Source organism: Lithobates pipiens, unplaced genomic scaffold, assembly GCF_037356315.1.
Source record: "Lithobates pipiens isolate NorthernLeopardFrog02 unplaced genomic scaffold, aLitPip1_a1.2 Scaffold_10, whole genome shotgun sequence".
In the NCBI taxonomy this organism is placed as follows: domain Eukaryota; kingdom Metazoa; phylum Chordata; class Amphibia; order Anura; family Ranidae; genus Lithobates; species Lithobates pipiens.
Genome location: NW_027507686.1, coordinates 88,023,400 through 88,047,622, shown reverse-complemented (window position 1 = coordinate 88,047,622; position 24,223 = coordinate 88,023,400). Strand labels below are relative to the sequence as shown.

Below are 24,223 nucleotides of genomic sequence, written 5' to 3'. Positions count from 1 at the left end.
AAAGGACATCAATTTTGTTTGGGTGCCAAGTCGCACACCCGCGCAATTGTCAGTTAAAGTGATGCAGTGCCGTATTGAAAAAAGTGCTCTGGTCAGGAAGGGGGTAAATCATTCTGCGGCTGAAGTGGGTTACATTTTACCTTTACAACTATTTTTACGCTGAGTGGTTTGAGTGCTTTGCAGGCAATCAGCAGAGCAAATGTTTGCCTGATCTTTAGTCACTATTCAATTGCAGTTAGTTTCTGCCATTGTTATCAATGAGAGAAGAATCTGGGCATAGCCAAGCCGTGCCATATGTGTATACAGGACCACAGCCTGGCTCAGGAGCAGGCCCACACATGTGCCCCTATAGCAAGCGGCTTGTTATAGACAGGGCCGGATTAATAGCATCATGTGCTTGGTGCTGAGGATTTTGGTGGGCCTTTTATTGGGCACCCTTCTGCTTTCCAAGAGCCTGTGCTGGCATGCGCCCAAACTCAAAAGTGCGCAGCCGCACAGGCATAACACTAGGGAAGCCTGGCATTTGACTTGCTAAGTTTCTGTAAGGGCTGTGCATTGGTGTGCACTCTGAGCTGAAAGAGTGCAGCTGCGCAGGCCTAACACTATGGAAGCCCCAGACTTCTGTAAGAGCCCTGCATTGGCATGCCCTAGGCTTCTGTTAGGACTGCTCATGCAGTGCCCATTAACAATCCCACCACTCTGCCCAGGCGGTGCATGTGAAATGCAGGGCCCGTCAGGGGAGATCTCTTCCCGTTGACCCATTGCTTTCCATGTCCTTTTTGGGTGGCTGGGCCTATATTAAGATAGGGGCCTGGAGCTGCAGCTCCAATAGCCCCTACGTTAATCCAGCCCTGGTTATAGGGGCACTCGCAGAAGAAGAGGAGCGGAAAGCGCACAAAGCAGGCAAAGTATAACATGTTTTTATTTTTATTTTAGGTAACTCATTTTGATTTTCTGCCTCCATCCTGCACTGTATATGTGTTTGTTAAAATAAAACTTTTTGTGAAGTATGGATGGATGGAAGTTTAATAGAGGGGCTGGCAGCGAAATTTTTGTATTTTACTAACAGCAGCAGGGGAGGAGTGGCCAAGACAGGCACAGACTCCCGAACTGACAGGTGGAGAAAGAGCTCAGGGAAAACACAGCGGATGATGGTGGCACATAAACTGACCTTGGTGTCAGGGCTTTGCAGCCATGATAAACTGTAGTCAGTTTACAGAGGGTAGGCAGAAACTGTCAGGATCAGCCAGGTTTTTTACAGCTTCCAAAGGGGCAGGCTAGACAGCACAAGCATTGTGCGGTTTAACCACTTGCCGACCACTGCACGCCGATATACGTCAGCACAATGGCAGCAGTGGGCAAATGGGCTGTACGTCCCCTTTAATTGGCAGGGCTAGAAGCGCGTGTGCCCGTCACATAGAGCGTTACTGTGCCCACGGGTCCCACGGACTCGATGTCCACCAGTGTCCCAGCGATCGTGTCACAGAGCCACAGAACAAGGAGATGCCTATGTAAAAAAGGCATTTCCCCATTCCGCTTAGTGACATGACAGGGATCTACCTCTCTCGGTCATCAGGAGCAGTGATCGCTGTCATGTCAGTGGTAGCCCACCCCCCTCCACAGTTAGAATCACTCCCTAGGACACACTTAACCCCTTGATCGCCCCCCTAGTGTTAACCCCTTCCCTACCAGTGCCATTTACACAGTAATCAGTGCATTTTTATAACAAAATAATGTCAAAAGTGTCTGATGTGTCTGCCTTATCATCACAGTCACAATAAAAATCGCAGATTGCCACCATTATTAATTAAAAAAAAAAATAATAATAAAAATGCCATAAAACTATCCCCTATATTGTAAATGCTATAACTTTTGCGCAAACCAATCAATATACGCTTATTGCGATTTTTTTACCAAAAATATGTAGAAGAATACGTATTGGCCTAAACTGAGGAAAAAATTATTTTTTTTATATATTTTTTGGAGGATATATATTCTAGCAAAAAGTAACAAATAGTTCTTTTTTTTTCAAAATACCGTATATACTCGAGTATAGGCCGACCCGAATATAAGCCGAGGCCCCCAATTTACCCCCAAAAAAACTGGCAAACTTATTGACTCGTGTATAAGCCGAGGGTGAGACATGCCTGTCCATCCCTGTGTGTGTGTCCGTCCATCCCTGTGTGTCCGTCCATCCCTGTGTGTCCGTCCATCCCTGTGTGTCCGTCCATCCATCCCTGTGTGTGTGTGTGTCCATCCATCCATCCATCCCTGTGTGTGTGTGTCTCCATCCATCCATCCATCCATCCCTGTGTGTGTGTGTCTCCATCCATCCATCCATCCATCCCTGTGTGTGTGTGTCTCCATCCATCCATCCATCCCTGTGTGTGTGTGTATCCATCCATCCCTGTGTGTGTGTGTGTCTCCATCCATCCATCCATCCGTGTGTGTGTGTCTCCATCCGTGTGTGTGTGTGTGTGTGTGTGTGTGTGTGTGTGTGTGTGTGTGTGTGTGTGTGTGTGTGTGTCCAGCCTACCTGTGTCCCGAGCCTTTGTCCCGAGCCTCCGTCCCGTGTCGTGCCTTGCCTTCGTCCCGTCCCGTCCCGTCCCGTGCCGTGCCTTGCCTTGCCTCCGTCCCGTGCCCTCTTCGTCGGCGGCCATTGTAAAATTCAAAAGCCGTGCCTCCTCCTTCGCCTGTGATAGGCGGAACACTGAATTTCCCAGCAGCCTGTGTTCCGCCTATCACGGACGTCGTATCATCCTCGTCCGTAGTACGAGGATGAGCGGATGCCCGTGATAGGCGGAACACAGGCTGCTGGGAAATTCAGTGTTCCGCCTATCACAGGCGAAGGCGGAGCCGGAGGCGCGGCTTTTGAATCATAGAATGGCCGCTGTCTGTCTGCTCGACACGCTGATCGAGCGGGCAGACAGCGATGACTCGAGTATAAGCCGAGGGGGGCACTTTCAGCCTCAAAAAAGAGGCTGAAAATCTCGGCTTATACTCGAGTATATACGGTAGTCGCTCTTTTTTTTGTTTATAGCTCAAAAAAAAAAAAAAAAAAAAAACGCAGAGGTGATCAAATACCACCAAAAGAAAGCTCTATTTGTGGGGAAAAAAGTACGTAAATTTTGTTTTGGCATAACGTTGCACGGCCGTGAAATTGTCAGTTAAAGCGACGCAGTGGCGAATTGCAAAAAGTGCTCTGGTCATGAAGGGGGTAAAATCTTCCAGGGCTGAATCGGTTAACCTGCTATAAGGAAACAGGCTCTCTTTTAACTTTTTGCGATACGACACTTTTCTGCTTAAGCTGACAATTGCACGGTCATTGCTGTATCCAAATAAAGAATTTTTTTTTTTACCCACCAATAGAGCTTTCTTTTGGTGGTATTTGATCACCTCTGCGTTATTTCATTTTTTTGTTATAAACAGAAAAAACAACACAATAGCAGAAAGCAAAACCTATTAAACATATCCAATAGAAAAATGTATAAAGAGCACATTTCTTAATAAATTTAGGCCAATATGTATTCTGCTAAATTTTTTTGTTAAAAAAATTAAATAATAAGGGTATATTGATTGGTTTACTCAAGTATTGTAGCGTCTACAAACGATGGGGTATATACGGGAATTTTTATTATACTAGTAATGGCAGCGATCAGAGACTTATAGCAGGACTGCGATGCTGCAGCGGACAATCGGACACTGACCCTTTGAGGGAACCAATGACACTAGTACAGTGATCAGTGCCTAAAAATATGCACGGTCAGTGTACTATTACACTGGTAGGGAAGGGGTTCAACATCTAGGGGGATCAAATGATTAGCTGTGTGCTCAGGCAGAGTTTGTGATTACTATATGTGCTGCTTTTACTAGGAGAAGAGATGGATTTGAGCCCCAGAAGCTGCGAGCCAGCAGTGCGCCCCCAGCAGGTGGAAGTTTGGGATCACATATATATACTTGATTTGGCATGCAGCTGCCATCCTGCAACAGTAAAACTGCTATATGGCGGTCAGCAAGTGGTTAAGCATATAAAAATTTTCCATAAGGGAAAAGAGGTCCATCATTTAAAATACACCATCAAAAAACTGAGGTTTCACAGAATGGGACTGGGTTATAAGGGGAAAAGCTCAAGGGGGACGTGTCCAAAAGCTCTGCCAGTGTCGAATTACCTGAAGCCAGCAACCCATAACCCAGAGTCTATAAATGGCCAAAGCCTGTGCCCTGTACAGTATATTGAAATATAAACAACATTTTTATATTCGCCATATGGCTATATATGCAGCTTAACAACCAACGCGCCCACCTTCTCATTATATATTAAGTGTCCAAGAGCAGATAGCAGCACAGCTAACATATTACATATAACTAGATGTTCATGTTATACAATCAATGTTACAACATATAAACATTTACAGTTACAAAACCATTTCTACGAGCCATATTAAGAAAAACTAAATTCAATATATTGAGATAAGCATTTTAAAAGCATTTCTCCTACCTGTTTTGCTAGTTTAACAGAATCCCGAGTAAGTCTATCCCGTAGCTGAGGATCAAGCTGAGCAGCTGGTGCTATTTCTACCACCTTCTGATGCCGCCTTTGGATGGAGCAATCACGCTCATAAAGATGTACTACATTGCCATATTTGTCACCTGAGGTGCAAAGAATACAGTAAAGCATATTAAAACAACACCATTCAAGCTACTAATAACCAGATATTTATAAGACATTAGAAAATCAAATAGAGGATGAGCACCACAAACTAAAAACACTATTTATTTTTAACATTCAAAGCAAACTCCCCCATCCATCCATGACTCCATGCTTTATTTTGTTGAGAAATCACTTTGAACTCCCCCCCCCCCACACCCCCTAAGTAAGGGCAGAGGATTCATGTAGCATTTACTTCCTGGAATCCATCTGGCCTTAGCTTAGTCCTGCTTGCAGGAAGGTGTGCTTAGCTGAGAAAACCCCTCCTGAAGATTCAAGTAGTGTAAAATAAAAATAAAAAATTAAAACAAGTAAATATAATACACTTTACTATCTATTTTCTAAAACTAGCAGCATAATTACTGTAAAAAATATATTTTTTAATTTAAACAAGTAAATATAATACACTTTACTATCTATTATCTAAAACTAGCAGCGTAAGGATTAAAAATGTTCAATGTTTCTTGAGAGAGTGACGTTCCGCTTTAAGTCAGTTCTGTAAAAATTAAAAGTCACCAGCTACAAAAGCCGTAGCTGCTGAATTTTAATAAACAGACAATCACCTGCCCAAGGATTCTCCACCGGTCTTCAGGTCCCCAGCACCAGAATGCTAACTGTGGCAGCTTGCTGAGACTCCTTGCCACTGCGCTTTTTGAATGGTCCCACAGCTTTCTAGGACCTGCAGTGTGTCCCAAAAGTCTCTGGACAGGGAAGGGGAGAGCACTTCTGGCGGATTCACCATGGAGATTAAACCAGAAGTGGGAGCGGGCACCCGTCAAAACCAGGTACCCATTTACCCCCCACCCCTCAAAAAAGCCTTGGTTACTCTTATCGGTAACAGTATTTCTAGGAGCTTTTTGGGACAGCACCTTGGAGAAAGCACAGCTTGACCCACTTTACAGGAAACACTGCAGTGACAACACCCTTGAAAACCAACCCCTTCCACAATGCCATCAGTCATAAATCATAATTCCTCCCACATGCTGGAAAACATGACCAAAAAAAACCCACAAACCACAAATGCTGTGATAACCCATAACATAGGTTACAATGCTCAAGTGAGGGTAATAGCTGCTGTCCTGAAAGGCTCCTAGAAATACCGTTACCAGTAAAGGCTAAGGTTTTTTTCTCTTCACCTTTTAGGACAGCACCTTGGAGATGATAACCGAGAACTTACCCTAGGGCGGGACTACCACTTGCAGGACCTTTCCTATCAAAAGATTGATCAGAGGCAGGCAATAGGTCCAGCCTGTAGTGCCTGATGAATGTAGAGAAACTAGACCAAGGGACAGCCTTACAAATCTGCTATGGTGATGCACCAGCCCTCTCTGCCCAGGACACTGCTACTGCTCTTGTAGAATGGGGCATTATCCCCTCCAGAGGTTCTTTGTCCTTCGCTGCATAGGCTTTTCTAATAGCCTGCTTCAGCCACCTCCCCAAGGTGCTTTTGGAAGTTCTCTCCCCCTTGTAAGCTTCTGAAAATAGGATGAACAAAGGTTAATTTTCTGAAGTCTTTAGTAACCTCCAGGTATCGAAAAAAACATCTCCTGACATCCAAGGTGTGGAAAGCTTCCTCATCCAGCCTAGATGGAGCTGGACAAAAAGGTAAGATTATTATTTGTGTGTGGTCAAAAGAAAAATAAACCTTTGGGAAAAACCTTGGCTATGTCCTGAGGATTACTCTGTCCAGAAAACAAACTAAAAAAGGTTTGGTAATTGAAAGGGCCTGGATTTCACCAATTCTTCGGGCCAAGGTCACTGCAACCAAAATAATTGTCTTTAAGGCTAATAAACTTGCAAAAGTATCCTTTAGGACATTGTTTCTCAAAATGTGTTCCGGGGCACATTTATGGGTGTGCCGCAGGGAGCCGTCACTGTAATAGTCGGGCCAGGGGCACGGCTGTCATGGCCAGCCGCTGTTGCACTCTGGGAGTTTTAGTCTACGCTCAGGCGCAGAGGAAACTACAGCTCACGGAGACTGGAGTCTCAGAGGCCAGGGAGTCGGGAAGCGTGACTGGCTTGCACTGCGGGGCTGGGCGCTGACAGAAACTTTACCCCAGGACCATCACCCCCTAGGAGGTTGCGGCATGCAGGGACCTGCTGAGCTGCCAGGTGAGAGACCCTGACACCCCCACACCCCATCTCCACCCCCTTATATACCTCATTTGCCCTGCCCCAGTGATTAAGCTGCATTTATGGCCACTGGTTAGGCTGCATTCATGGGCACAGGTGAGGCTGCATAATGGGTAAAAAAAACAAAAAGTCCCATTCAGGGGGAAAATTTGCTAGGCACTGGCCTAAACCTAGATAACGCCTTAAAAAACCTAATGATAAGAAGTTCCTGGGATACAATTCTCTCCAGGAAGACTGACAGTGCCTTGACCTGTGCCTTGGTGGTGCTTGCTGTTAGACCTGTCTCCATTCCCTCATGGAAAAATTCTAAAACTGAAACTATATAGAAAACCTGAATTGTGAGCAAAAAATTGTGAAAACAAAATGTCAAATAACAGTCCGTGACATGTTTCCACGTGAGGATAAATAGTAAATGCAATGTATGGAAATAAAGCCTTTAACCACCTCAATACAGGGCACTTACACCCCCTTCCTGCCCAGGCCATTTTTCAGCACTGTCAAGCTTTGAATGACAATTGTGCGGTCATGCTACACTGTAACCATGTGAAATTGTTATAATTCTCTTCACACAAATAGAGCTTTCTTTTCGTGGTATTTATTCACGCCAAAATTCAAGACCAAAAATTTTGAAAAAAAAAAAAAAAAAGTTTTTCTTAGTTTCTGTCAGTAATTTTTTTTTAAATAAGTAATTTTTCTCCTTCATTGATGGGCACGGATAGGCGGCACTGATGGGCACAGATGGGGACTGATGAGGCGGCACTTTTTAGCACTGATGAAGCGGCACTGAGGAGGAGACACAAATATGCCGCACTTATGGGCACTGATGAGCACTGACAGGCAGCACTGATGGGCACTGGGCACATATAGGCAGCACTGATGGGCGCAGATAGGCACTGATGGGTGGTATTGATGGGCAGCACTGATAGCCAGCACTGCCTGGCATCACTAATGGCCACTGATTGCTGGCACTTGGGGGCACAGATTGGTGGCAATTGTAGGCACTGGTAAGATGTGTGCTTACCAGAACTCTAGATTCCACATTATAAGATATGAAGGACCCTTCACCCAAGTGAATCCAATCTGCTTACCAGAAGGTAATGATATATAGGCATGTAATCATCAGAGGAAATCGTGGTGTCATGCTCAAAATAGTACAGGCAAAACAAAAAAAGGTCCAATCATCGAATAACATATGGCCACCAATTCATTGAACTCCAAAGCCAGAGTGGATGAGAAGCCCATAAGGTAAAAAGCAGTAGTTTATTGTAATTTACTTACAGGTAGCAGTAGAATACAGTTGTCATGATGCAAAGTAAAAACTGCAGCTCTCAGCGCGCTTGCATCAGCCTGACATGTTTCATCCGACAGGATATCATCAGAGGTGTGGCCTATTGACGCAAGCACGGCCATTTAAATACTACCCCCAGTGACATTTAACACCAGGTGATTAAACAGTCAGGCATTAATGTAAGCTGAAGGTGTAATCAGTGTGTAGAAGGAAACAACCGTGCTTGCGCACAATGGCTGTGTTTCCAAAACCAGAAGTAAACAAAAAGTGCCGACTTCTGGGACGTGGATCCAGCCCAGATCTTCACCAACTAGAAGTGATGTCCCTGCAGCGCATTGCAACCGCACTTAAGCTCCAAGAACCACACAGGATATAGGAAGTAGGGCGGACTCGATTCCAGGTCAAAGTGAACAGACCGCAGAAAGGGCCCAATCAACTTCCTGTATGCTTGTAATCAATATCAAGAACAATTGGCTATACAATTCAGTTGATCAACTTCATTTATCATGTGTATATAAGGGGGGAAGGAAAAATTAAAAAAATGGAGGCCCTCACCACTCAATAGCACATGATAAATGCACTACTACCAATGATAAAAAAGGATTTAACACATTTTACCATAAAGTAAAACACCCATATAAAATGTGATTATAAAACAAAAAAAAGTAATAAAAAATTATCTGAATGTCCAAAGATGCAAACACTGCCATCTGGTGTTGTACACAGATACTACATAAAAGCTGGGTGAATAATAAAAATGAACATTTATTAATAAAACAATTCACGACCCAATCAATGTTCATTCCAAAAGGAGTGTAGCATTTGAGGTCATAATTCCAGCGGGTTACTAACCGTGAGATCTCCCTTATGGTTATACTTCCTCGCCAATGAGGATTAAATCTATCTATCTATAGCGATAAAAGTGGTTCCAGATGGATTTTTATTATTTCACTCTAGATAATGGTGAGAAACCCTGTGTTTAGGAAAACCCTTTTTAATGTTTGTTATGTGTTCGTTCACTCCAACATTCATAGCTCGTAGGCTGCATGGACAGATCAATAGATAACCTACATTTTGAGAGGTGCACATAATAAATGTATTAATATCGTATATTCTGCCTGCAACATGACTTGAAATGACATATTTTTCTAGCTTTGTTTTTATTGCAAAGACAAACATTACAATTGCGACATGGAAAGTAACCTTTCAATTTTTTAAAAAAAGGACACCCTATTGGGAACATCTAATACATTTGGTTCTACATGTAGTTTGAGAGGGGGCATCCTTCTAAAGATAACCTGTGGGCGATCAGTTAGTACCGGGCCCAATACCTTATAGTTTCATAAGACATAATGTCATAATGTTGGTGTGAATAAGTCGTAACCATAGAGAAGTTGTAATCATTCTCTCTAGATGGGGGTTTATTTTTTCCTTTAAGGATGAAATTTCTATCCATAGACCCCACTTTAATGATTGTATCGAGGTCAGCTGTCACATAACCCTTTTTAATAAATTTACTTTCCAAAGTCAAGGCCTGCTCAAAAAAGTATTTTTTTAGAGTACAATTTCACCTCAGGCTTATAAACTGATTTTTTGGATACAGACTTTAGCCACAAGGGGTGATGGCAGCTGCCCTGTCCAATATAGCCATTCCTGTCTGTACTTTTGAAAAAAGTAAACGTATTAAACATACCGTCCCTAATTTCAATATTTAAATCCAAAAAATTAATCTTACTTGTACTGGTTTCAAACTAAAATTAGATACCCAGGGTGTTCAAATTAAGTTGCTGCATAAAGGTGGTGCGCAACGTCTACGGTATGTGGGACACACAATACGAACTATGAATCAATAACAATAATACAATATCAATAACGAACTCATAACTTACATTAAAAAGGGTTTTCCTAAACACAGTGTTTCATGCCATTATCTAGAGCGCAATAATAAAAATCCAGCTGGAGCCACTTTTACTTTTTTTTGTTTTATACACAAATTTTATATGGGTGTTTTTACTTTATGGTAAAATTTGTTAAATCCTTTTATATCATTGGCAGTAGTGCCTACTTGTTTTTATATTTATCATATGCTATTGAGTGGTGAGAGCCTCAATGTTTTTCATTTTACCCCCGCCCCCTTATATACACTATAACTTAAGTTGATCAACTGAATTGTATAGCCAATTGTTCTTGGATATTAATTACAAGCATACAGAAAGTTGAATGAGCCCTTTCTGCGGTTTGACTCTGTTCACTTTGACCTGGCATCGAGTCGACCCTACTTCCTGTATGGATCTTGGAGCGCAAGCTTGGTTGCGATGCGCTCCAGTGATGCCACTTCTGGTGAGCGAAGATCTGGGCGGGATCTGCCTCCCAGAAATCGTCACTGTTTACTTCCAGTTTTGGAGACACGTCCTTGTGCGCAATCACAGCCGTCGTTTCCTTTTACACACTGATTACACCTTCACGTTGAAGACTGTTTAATCACCTGGTGTTAAATGTCACTTGGGTTAGTATTTAAATGGGCGTGCTCGTGTCAATAGGCCACGCCTCTGATGATATCTTGTCGGATGAAACATGTCAGGCTGGCCAATTTAAAAAACGCGGCTCTCAGCGTGCTTGCTTTAAATCATGATGACTGTATTCTACTATTACCTGTAAGTAAACTACAATAAACGACTGCTTTTTACCTTACGGGCTTCACTATTGCTGGCTTTTTTTTCCCATTTGGGTAATGCTAAACTGGTGAACATCCACTCTGGCTTTGGAGTTCGATGAATTGGTGGCCATGTGTTATTCAATAATTGGACCTTTTTTTTTTTTTTAACCTGTACTATTTGGAGAGTGACGTCACGATTTCCTGTGATTGATGATTACATGCCTATATCATTACCTTCTGGTAAGCAGATTAGATTCACTTGGGTGTAGTGTACCTTTCCATACACACAGAAGCTGGTGAAGGGTCCTTCATGTCTTCTATCCATTTATTGAAAGAACTTTCATGTGAATTCAAGGGCTGCATTTTGGACTTTTATATTTTTTATTGTTTGATGATCAACAAACTGTGCTGGCTGCTTTTACATATCATTGCTACTATAGTTAGCGCACATAACCACCACCTTTTTTTTGATCCACATTATAAGAGTCTAGATAAGCATGGAATCACAAATCATGGCAAATCCATCCATTTGAAAGAGGTGGTGGAGATAATGTCATGGCGGACCTTGCTGGTTCCTAATTGCTCTCATTGAGGTCCCAAGAAGAGAAGAGTATGCACATAAAGTAAAATTGTATGATGTTTCTTAAAAACTTACACAAATCCAGTAAAAGTCAAGCAACAAATGCAACGATTCCTGGGTAAGGATCCACGTTTTGTTGACAGACGTAGACCCCGCCCTGCATGTTTTGTCAGATGTTTTGGTAAGCGCACATCTTACTCAATTATGGTGAAGGTGCACTCGGGTGAATGGTCATTAGTTTCCTCTGGGACACGTTCATAAAGGCTTTATTTTCATACATTGCATTTACTATTTATCCTCACATGGGAACATATCACAGACTGTTTGACATTTTATTTGTTTTCACTATTTTTTGCTCACATAGCATGGCAATTCAGGTTTTATATATTGATACACAATTTGTTCTGTTGCGTTATTGCAAGCAGATTTTATTTTTTGCCATATCTATCGCCTAAGCAGTAATTTTTTTCTATATAAAATTGAAACTATACTCTAACAAAATTCTTGGAAGAACACCATGAATTATAGCTCTTCCATACTCTGAAGTATATTGCCCTGGTCACTTTCTTCTTGATTGTTAGGAGAGTGGCGATGAGTTTGTCTGACAAACCTCTGCTTTTTAGCAGGTTCTCTTCAGAAACCAGGCTGTCAGATTGAGATGTGCCAGATTCAGGTAACACAAAGGGCCCTACACCAGAAGCTAATTTCTGACCGGCAATCTTCAGGGAGGTTTTGATGACAGATTCAGGAGCATTGAAAACCACTGCCCCTTTGGCCAGAAAGGAGTGATCAGGGACAGCTTCCATAGTATCCACCCAGAACTTCACCAGGACTAGGGGGATTAGCTGGAATGGGTGAAACGCATAAGAGGGTAATACCACTGGTGCGCCAGCGTGTCTAATCCCAGTGCAGGATCTTCTTTGTGGAGGGAAAAGAATGCAGGCGTCTTTGCATTTTCCTGGCTTGTGAACAGGTTCACTTGAGGCAGACCCCAAGCCTTTGTGATCATCGGGTTTGTGTTCCCTTAGGTGCACTGCGGACAGTGAGGCTAGATTTGTCTTGGCCCAGGTTAAACGCTATCAAGCTAGTTCCATTAGGGTTTTGCTTCTCATGCCTCCTTGCTTTGACAGATATAGGACTGCTGTTACATGGTCCAAGAGTATCTGAACATGCTGGTTCTTGAGAAACTGATGGAAGAAAAGGAGGCTCAGGTGTATTACCTTCAACTCAAATTGGAGGATTTTCTGGCTTCTCTTTTTGACCATGTACCCTATGCCATTTTTCTTTGACATGGGCTCCCCACCCCCTCGCACTCATGTCTGTTGTCAGGCGTTTGGTCACGGAGAAAATACATATTTTCCCGGTCCATCACAAGGACCTCCTTGACCTTGATGCAACCCAGATCTGTTTCTCCAGTGCTTTCTGATGAGACCACTCCCGGAAGATCTCTGGGGGGGTAAGTGTGGAGCCTGGCCCATTAACCAGCCAGGATTGAGGCAGTGAGTAGCCCCAGGGCTGGCCATTTGAACCGACACCGAAAGGTTGGATTGAAGTAACTTCAGGGCTGACTGAATCTTCTCTATTTTCTCCTCTGGGAGAAAAATCTCCTGCTGTACTAAGTCTATAGCATATCCCAGAAATCTCACCCTTTGAGCTGGGACCAGGTCCGACCTCTCTTGATTCAACAGACAACCCAACTTGCTGAGGTGACATTGCGTTTCTCATAGATTAGTCAGTAACTGGCTTTTGGACTATGCAAACAGCAGTACATCATCGGAGTAGGGAACAATGGCGATCCCTTTCAGCCTCAGGGGTTCCAAAGCCTCTGCTATCACCTTGGTGAACACCTTGGGCGAAGATGAGAGCAGAAAAGGCACTGCCCTGAACTGTAGGTGCTATATTCTCTTCCGTAAGTTGACTGCTAGACGCAGGAACTTCTGTGATGAACGTGCAATCAGAATGTGTAAATATGCATCTCGGAGATCGATGGATGCCATGATTAATTTCCTTACTTAGAATATTGTGTCCATCCGAAAACGTTTGTACTAGAAGGACCTGTTTAGAATCGAAGTCCAAAATCAAACTGAATTTCCCGTATGGTTTCTTTACTAGAAAGATATGAGAGTAAAACCCCAGGCCCTCCTGCTCCTTGTGGACCTGAACAATGACTTCCTGTTTGATCTGTTGCCCTAAGAGATGTCAGGGCCTTTTCCTGATCCCTTGGTAAATTGGTCACAAAGAATCTGCTTGGGGGTCTCTGGGAAAACTCCAGACTGTAACCTAGCCTGATCATGTTCTGGTCCAAGGGGCTCAATGTCGCTGCTTCTCAATGGAAGGAAGGCTTGAAGGCTCCCCCACGCACTGGAAGTGGACCACCATTGATTTTTTTTTTTTAGAGATTTGCTCTGGAGGCCTGAAGAGCATGCCACCTTTTCCTCTACCTCTCTGGGGGTAACATGTTCTTCTTTGGCCTTGCTCTTTATCCTTTTGGGGTTGTGAAAAAGCACAAAAACTATTTTTCAGCTGAGAATTATTTTTCTTAGGAAAGAAGGTTTTTCCTTATCTGCCGTCCTATCCAGCACTGTTTGAAGCTCTGGAACGAAGAGTAAGTCTCCTGAATTAGGAATCCTACACAACTTGACTTTGATGCTGAGTCCCCCGACCACGCCTTGAGCCATATAGCACGCCTGACTGAGTTAAAGAGAGCTGACAATCTGACTAAAACCCTGATAGACTCTGCTGATGCGTCCGCCATAGATCTTATTGCTTTTAGAAGGGTAGTAAAGGGCTCAAACAAGTCCTTCCTAGAAGTTCCTGCTTCCACATGCCCCTTCAATTGTTTGACCCAGCACTCCAGGTTTCTGGCTACTAGACGCCATTGCTGGTTTAAGGTTGGGCAGGGTCGAATTATAAGCCTTCCTAAGGAGGGAGTCTGCCACCTTCTTGTCCATGGCATCCTTGAGAATGCCCATGTCTTCAAATGCTAGGTCCTTGCATCTTGAGATCTGTGAGAAGGTGGCATCTTAGCTTTGGTTTCTTGTACCATACAGATGTCTCATCTTCCTCAAAGGGGAATCTTCTCCTGATGGACTTTGAAAAAAAAACAGACCCCTTTCTAAGTACTACCACTGCTTTTTAATGGTTTTGGTTAGGACTTTATGGACCGTTTAGCTTCCTCGAGCCCTTGGTATACCTTGACGTGAATAGACAATTGTGCCCTCTCTTCTTGGATGTCTAGAGCAGTGTATATTGCCTTTAAAAGGTCGTCCATCTCCTCCAAAGACAATTTGTAAAGGGAGGATCTAGCCGCATCCTCTCCCCCCTTCTTCCTCCTCCGAATCCCTTGCCCTTTCTCTCTTCCTCCGAAACGCTAGACTCAACAGACTTTGAGGTGGATGGCAGAGGACTAGGATGGGACTCCTGCCCCGACACCTTTTTCAGAAAGGAACGAGTGGACCCCAAAGTTTCTGCTAATTCTTTTCTGACGAAAGAGAAAAGTTCCTTGCATGGTTGTGAGGATTCTTCTTTAACAAAACCCGAAATACAAGTCGTACACAGGGGCTTAGACCAGGAGTCTTCAAGCAAATTTTTACAAGAGGGGCATTCCCTGCCACCTGAGGGAGCTCTTTGTTTTAGTGGTAGCTTTGGCCTGAATAACATAAAACAAAGCCATGCCACCATGCCTACTAAAAAAAGGGCAGGCGCTGCATGCAGAACCCCCAGTGCCAAAACCAAACTTAAATAAAGGCGCTACCACAGAGAGAGCTCCCAAGCCACCTCTTATGCAGAGCATCCCTCCCAAGCTGAAGTGCAGTAAAACGTAACCATAGCCCTTAGCAACAGGAAAGGAAGGAAGAGAAAAAACACAACCCCCAGTAAAAACATAGAAGGCACCTCAGCACCTCTCTTACCTGGGGCCTGGCTGGTGCTCTGGGCGCCTGCTTCCACCACTCCTGCTGCCAATTCTGCCACCTCCATTGCAGAGTGCACAGCAGCTGCTGCCCATTTCAATTAGACTTTTTAAATGTAAAGCTTCCCAGTGTTCCCACCTCAAGGATCGGAAGGAAGTACCAGGCATGAGACCCTCCCCTTCCTCCTGCGTTCCAGCGTCCGAAAACCACTTGCCGCCAAGCCCCAATTGGAGGTTCTGCCCACCGCAATGACGTCACCTACCCTCCAGGACCTGGAGCCGACATGCCAGGGAGACCAAGCACCACTCCTACACATGCAGGCTGCCTCCCAGCTACACAAAAACCTCGGGGCACACCAGGCAGAATCTCTGGCTGGCCATCACTCCCCTAAGCCGAAGGAGGAAGTAAGGCACCGGAACACCCCTTCCTCCTTCCCAGAGGTGCTAGGATGGTCCTGTGAAGCACAACAGAGGTACTGACAACTCTTCTCCTTGGAGAAAACACAGCCCCTTGGTTCCCCTGCTGCGCTTCCATGGCTGGAAGAAAACACTCTAACTGACAGCATGGTGGAAGGGACTGGATTTAAAGGGTGTTGTCACTACAATGTTTCCTGTAAAGTGGGTGGAGCTGCACTCTCGCCAAGGTGCTGTCCTGAAAGGCGGGGGGAGAAAATGTATGCTAAATATCGTGGGGGAGAATAATGGAATCTCCCCTTTTGGATGAAAATATTTTTTGCCATACATTTTTGGGAAATGTAGGAAAGAAAATGCAAATGTATTTTTTATTTTTACACAACGTTGTCAATTAATATATCTCTAACAAACAGCATAGACATACTTAGAAATATACTCCAAGCACGTGTTTCATTACACCAATTTTTTAGTATATACGTGCATCTGACGATTGGTTACAAGTTATGAAACGCATTTCGTTTCCAACTAAAGGGTGCCTAAATTATGATCAGTATCATTTATTGTTTAATTAATTGATCATGTAAATATTATCTGTATTGACCCTTTAACTGTATCAATTATGTTCATTATTTGATTATTTTGCATTGACTGTACCAACCATGTCCATTGATTATATTAAATACTTTTATATGAATATTATGTAAATCTTTTATGATCACACTATTCAGTATATATTATTATTGATGTATATTTAATATCATGGACCACCCCTAGGGCATTGTGGCATTGCATTAATTTAAATTCAATCTAATTGTACACTAAACAATTAGATATGTACCCTCTGACATGCCTCATCTAATTTCCCAATTCCTATCCCATACTCCAAAAAACCTTCTGCTACTCATCCCAAGTATGGGGATACCATGTGTAAGGCTTTTTCACAGCCTAACCACACAGAGGGGGCCAAAAATCGAAAAAGCTCTTAAGGCTTTCTAGGGGCATAAATTACAATCTAATTTCATTACTACAGATCACATTTCTGAAGGGCCTGGAGCAACAGGTATGGCACTGATCAGGGCGCTGGTATAGTGGTGATCAGGACGTTGGTATGGCAATGATAGGGACAGCTCCCATGTGTACAAGTAGTTTACTTTAACTAGTTTCAGAGGAGACCTCATGGGTCTAAAAGGATTTGTCACTACTACCATCACATAGGGGGCTTAATAGGCTTCCATAAAATAGTAGAATATATATTATATAAAATGATAAAAAAAAAAAAAAATTACGTGATCCACCCTTTCCTCTCCACACCCATACAGTATATAAACATATGTAGCCAGGATGAAACACTGATTGAATATTGGATATACCTGCACATGCTAGAGGTGAAATCATTTTAGTGGCCTGATTTTAGTGTAGTGTAAATTATGGGCTGCAATGGTTTTAATGGCCTATTTAGAAGTTTGAACATGTTTGTTTTGCTTTTAACCAGCTTGCAACTACATGCAATTTTAAGCCTAGAAGATTTTTTTATTTAAATTGTTCACAATGGCCTTGTACATTTACGTCGCCCCAAGTTGATCAATGAAGTTCCCATCACTGTTCTGGAAAAAGCCTGATATCTAGAAATCTAAAAAATACATGCTTATTTATTGACCATACTGTGCTGATATATATATCAAAATCTGCACATATATACAAACATACACACAGTATATAGAAGGCATTTGCAGTTCTCGATACACATTTACAGCAAAATGACAAATTGTAAGCAGACTGAAAATTGATCCACTGACAGCTGTCACTGAAACAGGTGTCCTCATTGGAAGATATCTACTCTACTTTTTTGTGGAGGTTGACCAATTTTAGCATAGAAAATGTGCCAAGCAGACAAAGTCATAAGGGGATAAAAGTTGTGCCCAAAGGATTATGTAATAAAAACTGCTGAAAGCAAGAGTCAAAAGCAGAAGAACTTGGATACAAGTAAAAGGATTTTTTCTTCTTTCTGACTTTCATTTGAAGATCAAGATAGTCAGTGCAATTATGAAAGTTAGTTTATGTAAATGTTCATATACAGTAGATTTTAACTTGTGTTTTCTTTACATTAGCTTTCATGTGCAAATTATGCTGATTTATTTAATTTTACTAGTGTGGCATTTAGCAACAATTTAGCTCAATTCACAAAGCAAGAACAACCAGATAAGGATCCTTATTTTCAAAAAGATCAAAGCTCTTTTCAGTCCAATGAATCATGTAGCTGAAAGAAAGATCCTTTTCCTGTATTAGACCCCATTCACACCTGAGCGTTTTGTAGCTTGACGCCTGAAGCTACAAAACGCTGGAGGGGAAAAAATCCATTATTCTCAATGGAGATGGTTCACATCTCCACTCCAAGTCGCATGAAGCCCTACGCCTGAAGCTCAAACAAGTTCCGGACCCTTTTTTGTCACGCGAATCGGGCTGATTTGGGCGTTTTTCTTCTTTTAACATTGGTGACCTTTTGCCCTGCACAAATTCGCGGCAAATCGCGGTAAAACCCGCCGCAAATCGCGGTAAAAAAATGCTGCAAATCGCAGTAAAAAACGCCGCAAAAAACGCTTGAAAACGCTACACTCAGGTGTGAATGCAGCCTTAAAGCTTTGGAAGTTGAGCATTTGTACTGTATGTAGGTTTAACACCTGCATTATAAAGTTTAATGTAAATATTTTGAAAATATTTACTATAAAAGTTCTAAATATAAACGTGTATAAAAGTTTAGTTTTAAGGCAATATCATATAAGGGGGGGTTCATTGAGGCTTAATGTGTGATGCCCCAGTGACCCTTTGAGAACAACTTGTCTAGTCAATACCAGGGACTTTATATGGGGGACACTTTCTTTTTTTTAATAAACCCACATATATAAACCAAAGTATAGGTATAAATAAAATCACCATACATACAAACCACAAGACACAGTTATTTTACTCACCGAGTATCTGCACTTCTATATGACGAGGTTTTTCAACAAATTTCTCCACAAATAAGGCACCATTTCCAAAAGCTGATAGCGCCTCTGAATATGCCCTAGTGTAATTTTCTTCAAGTTCCTAAAGAATGAAGTAATCACTATTACCAAAAAAGGCAAATTAGGAAACTAGGAAAATTAGGAACATTTAGCGTGCAAGAAAGTCATGATTTAACTACAAAATGAACAAGGTAGTTAATATGTAAAGTAACCATAGGGTTCCAAGCTGGTTTACAAGGATCCCACTGCCTGATGACCAGCAATGACGATTAGTAGGTGGTGACATGTCAAAGGTTAACCAATCAAAACACTTAGCTGCGACATGCACAGCTTGATCAGCATGGGCAATCGTTAAAGACGGTACGCTTCTTGGTGACCAGCCAGAATTTTACAGGTCATCATTGTAAAAAACTAAAATGAATTTACGAGCTAGGATCTCTTGGCGGAATATACTGATTTGAAATGATGTACTCCCTTAGTATTTCCTTCATAATTAAACTAAATCATCCTGTCAGTGAGCTAGTTTAGCCGCACAATTATGACACAAAAATAGTCAGTGCTGTGTTAAAGGTACATGCTGGTCAAACATGAACATTTAGCATTATACCAAGTAATGTTAAAGTGATTGTAAATGCTTTGTTTAAAAAAAAACAAAGGTATACGGTATACTCATGTGCTCTAGCCATTTTGGACCCCCGCTAGCACTCCTGGCTCTTCCCCTCCACCAACTGTCCCTTTTGAAAGGGGTTTTCTATGGGGCACTCGTGCAGGCTTGCTCCTGAACCACGGAGAGAGAGAGAGAGAGAGAGAGAGAGAGAGAGAGAGAGAGAGAGAGAGAGAGGGGGAGAGAGAGAGAGAGAGGGGGAGAGAGAGAGAGAGAGAGGGGGAGAGAGAGAGAGAGAGGGGGAGAGAGAGAGAGAGAGAGGGGGAGAGAGAGAGAGAGAGGGGGAGAGAGAGAGAGAGAGGGGGAGAGAGAGAGAGAGGGGGAGAGAGAGAGAGAGGGGGAGAGAGAGAGAGAGAGAGAGAGAGATTAAAGGGGTGAGCTTCAGTCTGTAAATGAGGTCAGTGTAACCTATTAAAGACTAAGCCTTTTTCTGACACTTGTTGCTTACAAATCAAAATCCATATTTTGTGCTAGAAAAATTAATTAACACAAATTTTGGGGAAAAAATTAATTTCAATGAATTAAAAAAAAAAAAACTAAAAGCAGTAAAGTTAGCCCTTTTTTTTTTTTGTAGAATGTGAAAGATTATGTTATTCCGCAAGAATCGTGATTCTAAGCAAAAAAAATTGTCATTCTTATTTTTTCCAGAATCGTGTAGCTCTAACCCTGTGGTGCTCTTCCTGTATCTCTCAATAGAATGTGACCACAAACGCCAAAAAAGAATGTGTTAAAACAGCAAAAGTTGTACCTGGATTCAAGCTCTTCTGAATGTACTGTGCAACAAAACATGAGCACAATTACTTTATTAACCATGTGTTTATTAATCACTTTATTCATTCATGTGTTTGGGTGGGGGAATAGCATTTAATCAGTGAGAAACCAGCATTAGTAAAATCACTCTAGAATTAAAAATATGGATATTTCATTTATGTAAATACCTTACTTCCTTAATCACAATTTAAATCTTATTTCATTCTGTCATGCTAGGTAATGAGCTCTACATTGCATTTTAATGATAATACAAACTTCAACCATTAATTTTCCTGCTAGATGCTTTCTCCCCCAAACTCAACAGAGATCAAGGCATGAAACTGCGTTTGCTCGTGTCTTGCTCTGATTTAATTCCCACTTGGAAAGGTCATATAGGCTTTTTTTATCAAGGTCTTTGATAATCATATCTGAAATCACCAGCCATGTTAGGAAAGAGGTTGGGGGGATAGTCATTTAAATCTAACCAATGACAATGTAACTACACAAGCAAATTGCTGTAGTGTGCGATTGTTGCGCTGTGTAAGAACTAGCACCTATATGGTAATGTTCAGCAATATGAAATAAATATGCAGGAGGAGCTGCTCATTTAGGAGTTGTGTCTCAGCTGCTCAATGCAGCTCTTATTAATATTTCTGCAGAACACCATCTGTTACAGCAGGATACATGAAAATTAAACCTTACGGGATACAGAGTTGAGGCCGGCAGCTATAATGACGGGGGACATTATACACAGTAAAACTAGTGGAGGATGGGAATATTTATGGCTAGGGAAAACCACAAAGTATTTATCTTGATCAGCTATAAGGAAGATGGAGGGCATTGTTAACTAATGAACACAACAGGATAGATGTTTGGAAATCTGAGGTAAAGTTAACAAAGAGACTAAAGGTGGCATATGCATGAAGAGCTTGTCAAAAACGTAAACATTCAACATCAACATTAGTAGTAAAGAAATAGATTAAAGTTTATCAATCATACAAAAAAAAAATGTGCACGTCAGTCCATCTCACAGAGATAATATTCCAAAGGCTTGCACGTAATGCAGTGACTACTGTTTTTCTGCACTGGATAAATGCCAGTCACCACTGAGACATATAGAAAACAATTGTTTTCTGTGTGTCCTGTTTGCACTGCAATGTAATCTGGAGGTGCTGTTAGCTGCAGTAAAATGCAGACATGTAGCATTCTTTCTCAGCACAGAGGAAGGCAATGCATGTTAATGCACAGCTGCGCAATGGAAATTTACGGAAATTTCCATCTATTTAGAGATTTTACTGTGAACTTAATCCCCAAGCAGTTATGGAAGTCATTAAATGTCCCCTTTATAACAGAAATATGGCATGCTGCCACTGCTGGACTCCTAATAATGTTAGTTTTTCTGACTGTTATCCACATCGACTGACTTCAATCGTTTCTGAGCTGCAGGAGAAAAACAAAGTATGCAAAGTAGTTCTTATCTACAGTATCTCACCAAAGTGAGTACACCCCTTAAATTTTATTATATCTTTTCATGTGACAACAGTGAAGAAATGACACGTTGCTACAATGTAAAGTAGTGAGTGTTCAGCTTGTATAAGAGTGTCATTTTTCTGTCCCCTCAAAATATCTCAACACACAGCCATTAATGTCTAACCGCATTAACCACCGGCAACAAAAGTGAATACATCCCTAAGTGAAAACCTCCAAATTGGGCCCAACCAGCCATTTTCCCTCCTCTGTGTCACGTAACTCGTTAGTGCTACAAGGACCCAGGTGTGAATGGGGAGCAAGTGTGTTAAATTTGGTGTTATCTACATGGCACCTCATGGCAATGAATTCTCTGAGGATCTGAAAAAAATAATTGTTGCTCTACATAAAGATGGCATACCTTGGCACCCCAGATGTTTTGGAACTACATTTTCCATGATTCTCAACTACACTGCAGAGTGCATGAGCATCATGGGAAATGTAGTTCCAAAACATCTGGGGTGCCAAGGTTCGCCATCAGTGGCCTAGGCTATAAGAAGATTGCCAAGATCCTGAAACTGAGCTAAAGCACGGTGGCCAAGACCATACAGTGGGGTTTAAAGGGACAGGTTCTACTCAGAACAGGCCTTGCCACGGTCGACCAAAAAAAAGTGAGGGCACGTGCTCAGCATCATATCCAGAGGTTGTCTTTTTGAAACAGTTGTCTTTTTGAAACATTGCAGCAGATGTTAAAGGGGTGAGGGGTCAGCCTGTCAGACCATACACCACACACTGCATCAAATTGGCCTGCATGACTGTCATACCAGAAGGAAGCCACTTCTAAAGATGATGCACAAGAAAGCCCGAAAACAGTTTGCTGAAGACAAGCAGACTAAGGACATGAATTACTGGAACCAGGTCCTGTGGTCTGATGAGACCAACATCAACTTTTTGGGTTCAGATAGTGCCAAGCGTGTGTGGTGGCAACCAGATGAGGAGTACAAAGACAGGTTTGTCTTGCCTACAGCCAAGCATGGTGGTGGGAGTGTCATGGTCTGGGGCTGCATGAGTGCTGCCGCCACTGGGGAGCTACAGTTCATTGAGGGGACCTTCAATGCCAACATGTACTGTGACATACTGAAGCAGAGCATGATCCCCTCACTTCGGAGACTACTTTACATTATAGCAGCGTGTAATTCCTTCAGTGTTGTCACATGAAAAGATATAATAAAATATTTAAAAAATATGAGGGATGTACTCACTTTTGTGAAATACTGTATATATGTTTTCTGGGTTAGTGACTCCACGTATTGCATCAAGGTAGTCTCAGAATGACTTCCTTTAACTTTAATCCTCATATTGTACTTTAAACATATACTGGCTATGCAATGGTTCATTTTACACACTTTCAAACAGCATTTGATCACAAACTAATCGTTTCTATTCAAACTATGAAAACACAAAACTGCTCAAGTTGGGTTGCCTTGATCTGTTTGATTGTGTTAGGCTAGGTTTGCACTTCTGCGGGTGTGGGACTGCGGGTAAATTGCATGCTTTCCAGCACCAAAATCACGCTGCTGTTAGCAGATGTGCTGGCGTGCGAATAATTCTTAATGGCACCCCCACGCACTGGAAACCACAGCTCGTTTTCCTGTACGCACTCCCAGGGGCGTAACTATAGGGGGTGCAGCAGTCGCGACCGCAACCGGGCCCTGTGATGCAGGGGGCCCATGCAGCCCCCTCTACATATGGCCGGCAGCAGCATAGGCAGCTAGGGGTACCAGTGCACCATGCACATGGGTGGCTGGAGGTGGATAGTGACTAGCAGAGCTCCATGCTCGACTATCGCACTGGCTGCTCTTTAGTTGTGCATTCCCCGCATGACCTGTGTCCTCGGGGCGGCTACTCAGAGTACCCCTCTCCTGCTCCATGCATTGCCGCTCAGTCCGATGTCTGTTCTCCCCAGCCAGAGTCCCGCCCCCCCCCCCCCGAGTCCGGCCCACACTGCACTGCATACTTCTCCCAGGTAAACAAAATTTAAGCACACAGATGCAGTGCAGCCCTATGAGAGCCCCCCGGAGGACACTGCAGGCTTGTCTGCCAGCCCCCCTCCTCCCCCGTCATACACAGATGATGAAAGGTCTTTCTGGGAGATATGCTGATTGCCCATCCAGCACAGTGGATGGAGCCCAGGCCAACATGGATGAGTGCGCGGCCACACCATTACATACCCCCTCCATCTCCTCCTGGGGACAGGGACCCCTTCTCACGTGGGGACAGGGACCCCTTCTCACCCGGGGGCAGTAACTTCATCTGCCCTGAAGAAAAGGACCTCATCTCTTCTGGGAAGGGGACCCCATCCTGCCTAGGGACTGTCCCCCAATGGGGCACCTAAAATTAAAAAAATAATAATAAAAAAAACTACTGATACCAGTGGTGAAACTACAGGGCTCACAAAGGTCATATCTGTGACCACGCTCTGGAGTTCCACCGCCGGACTCGGAGGGAAGGGCCCTGGCTGGAGTTCAGGGGGGCCCTCCATGGTTTCTTGCATCGGGGCCCTGAAGGTTATAGTTACGCCACTGCGCACTCCCTATTACAATGTAAGCTCTCAGGAGCAGGGCCATCTTGATTGGATTTGTATTATT

The 24,223-nt window shown here is 42.9% G+C and overlaps 1 protein-coding gene across 1 annotated transcript in view; it reads right to left on the bottom strand.

Annotated features, from left to right (window-relative positions):
* Positions 1-24,223, bottom strand: part of PC (pyruvate carboxylase) — a 939,549-nt gene that overhangs the window by 569,869 nt on the left and 345,457 nt on the right. Inside the window, exons 7-8 of the mRNA XM_077450039.1 lie at positions 18,659-18,776; positions 4,499-4,650 (exon numbers count right to left, since the gene is read on the bottom strand). Of these exons, the coding sequence (XP_077306165.1) occupies positions 4,499-4,650; positions 18,659-18,776 (270 nt within the window). The remainder of the gene's footprint in view (positions 1-4,498; positions 4,651-18,658; positions 18,777-24,223) is intronic.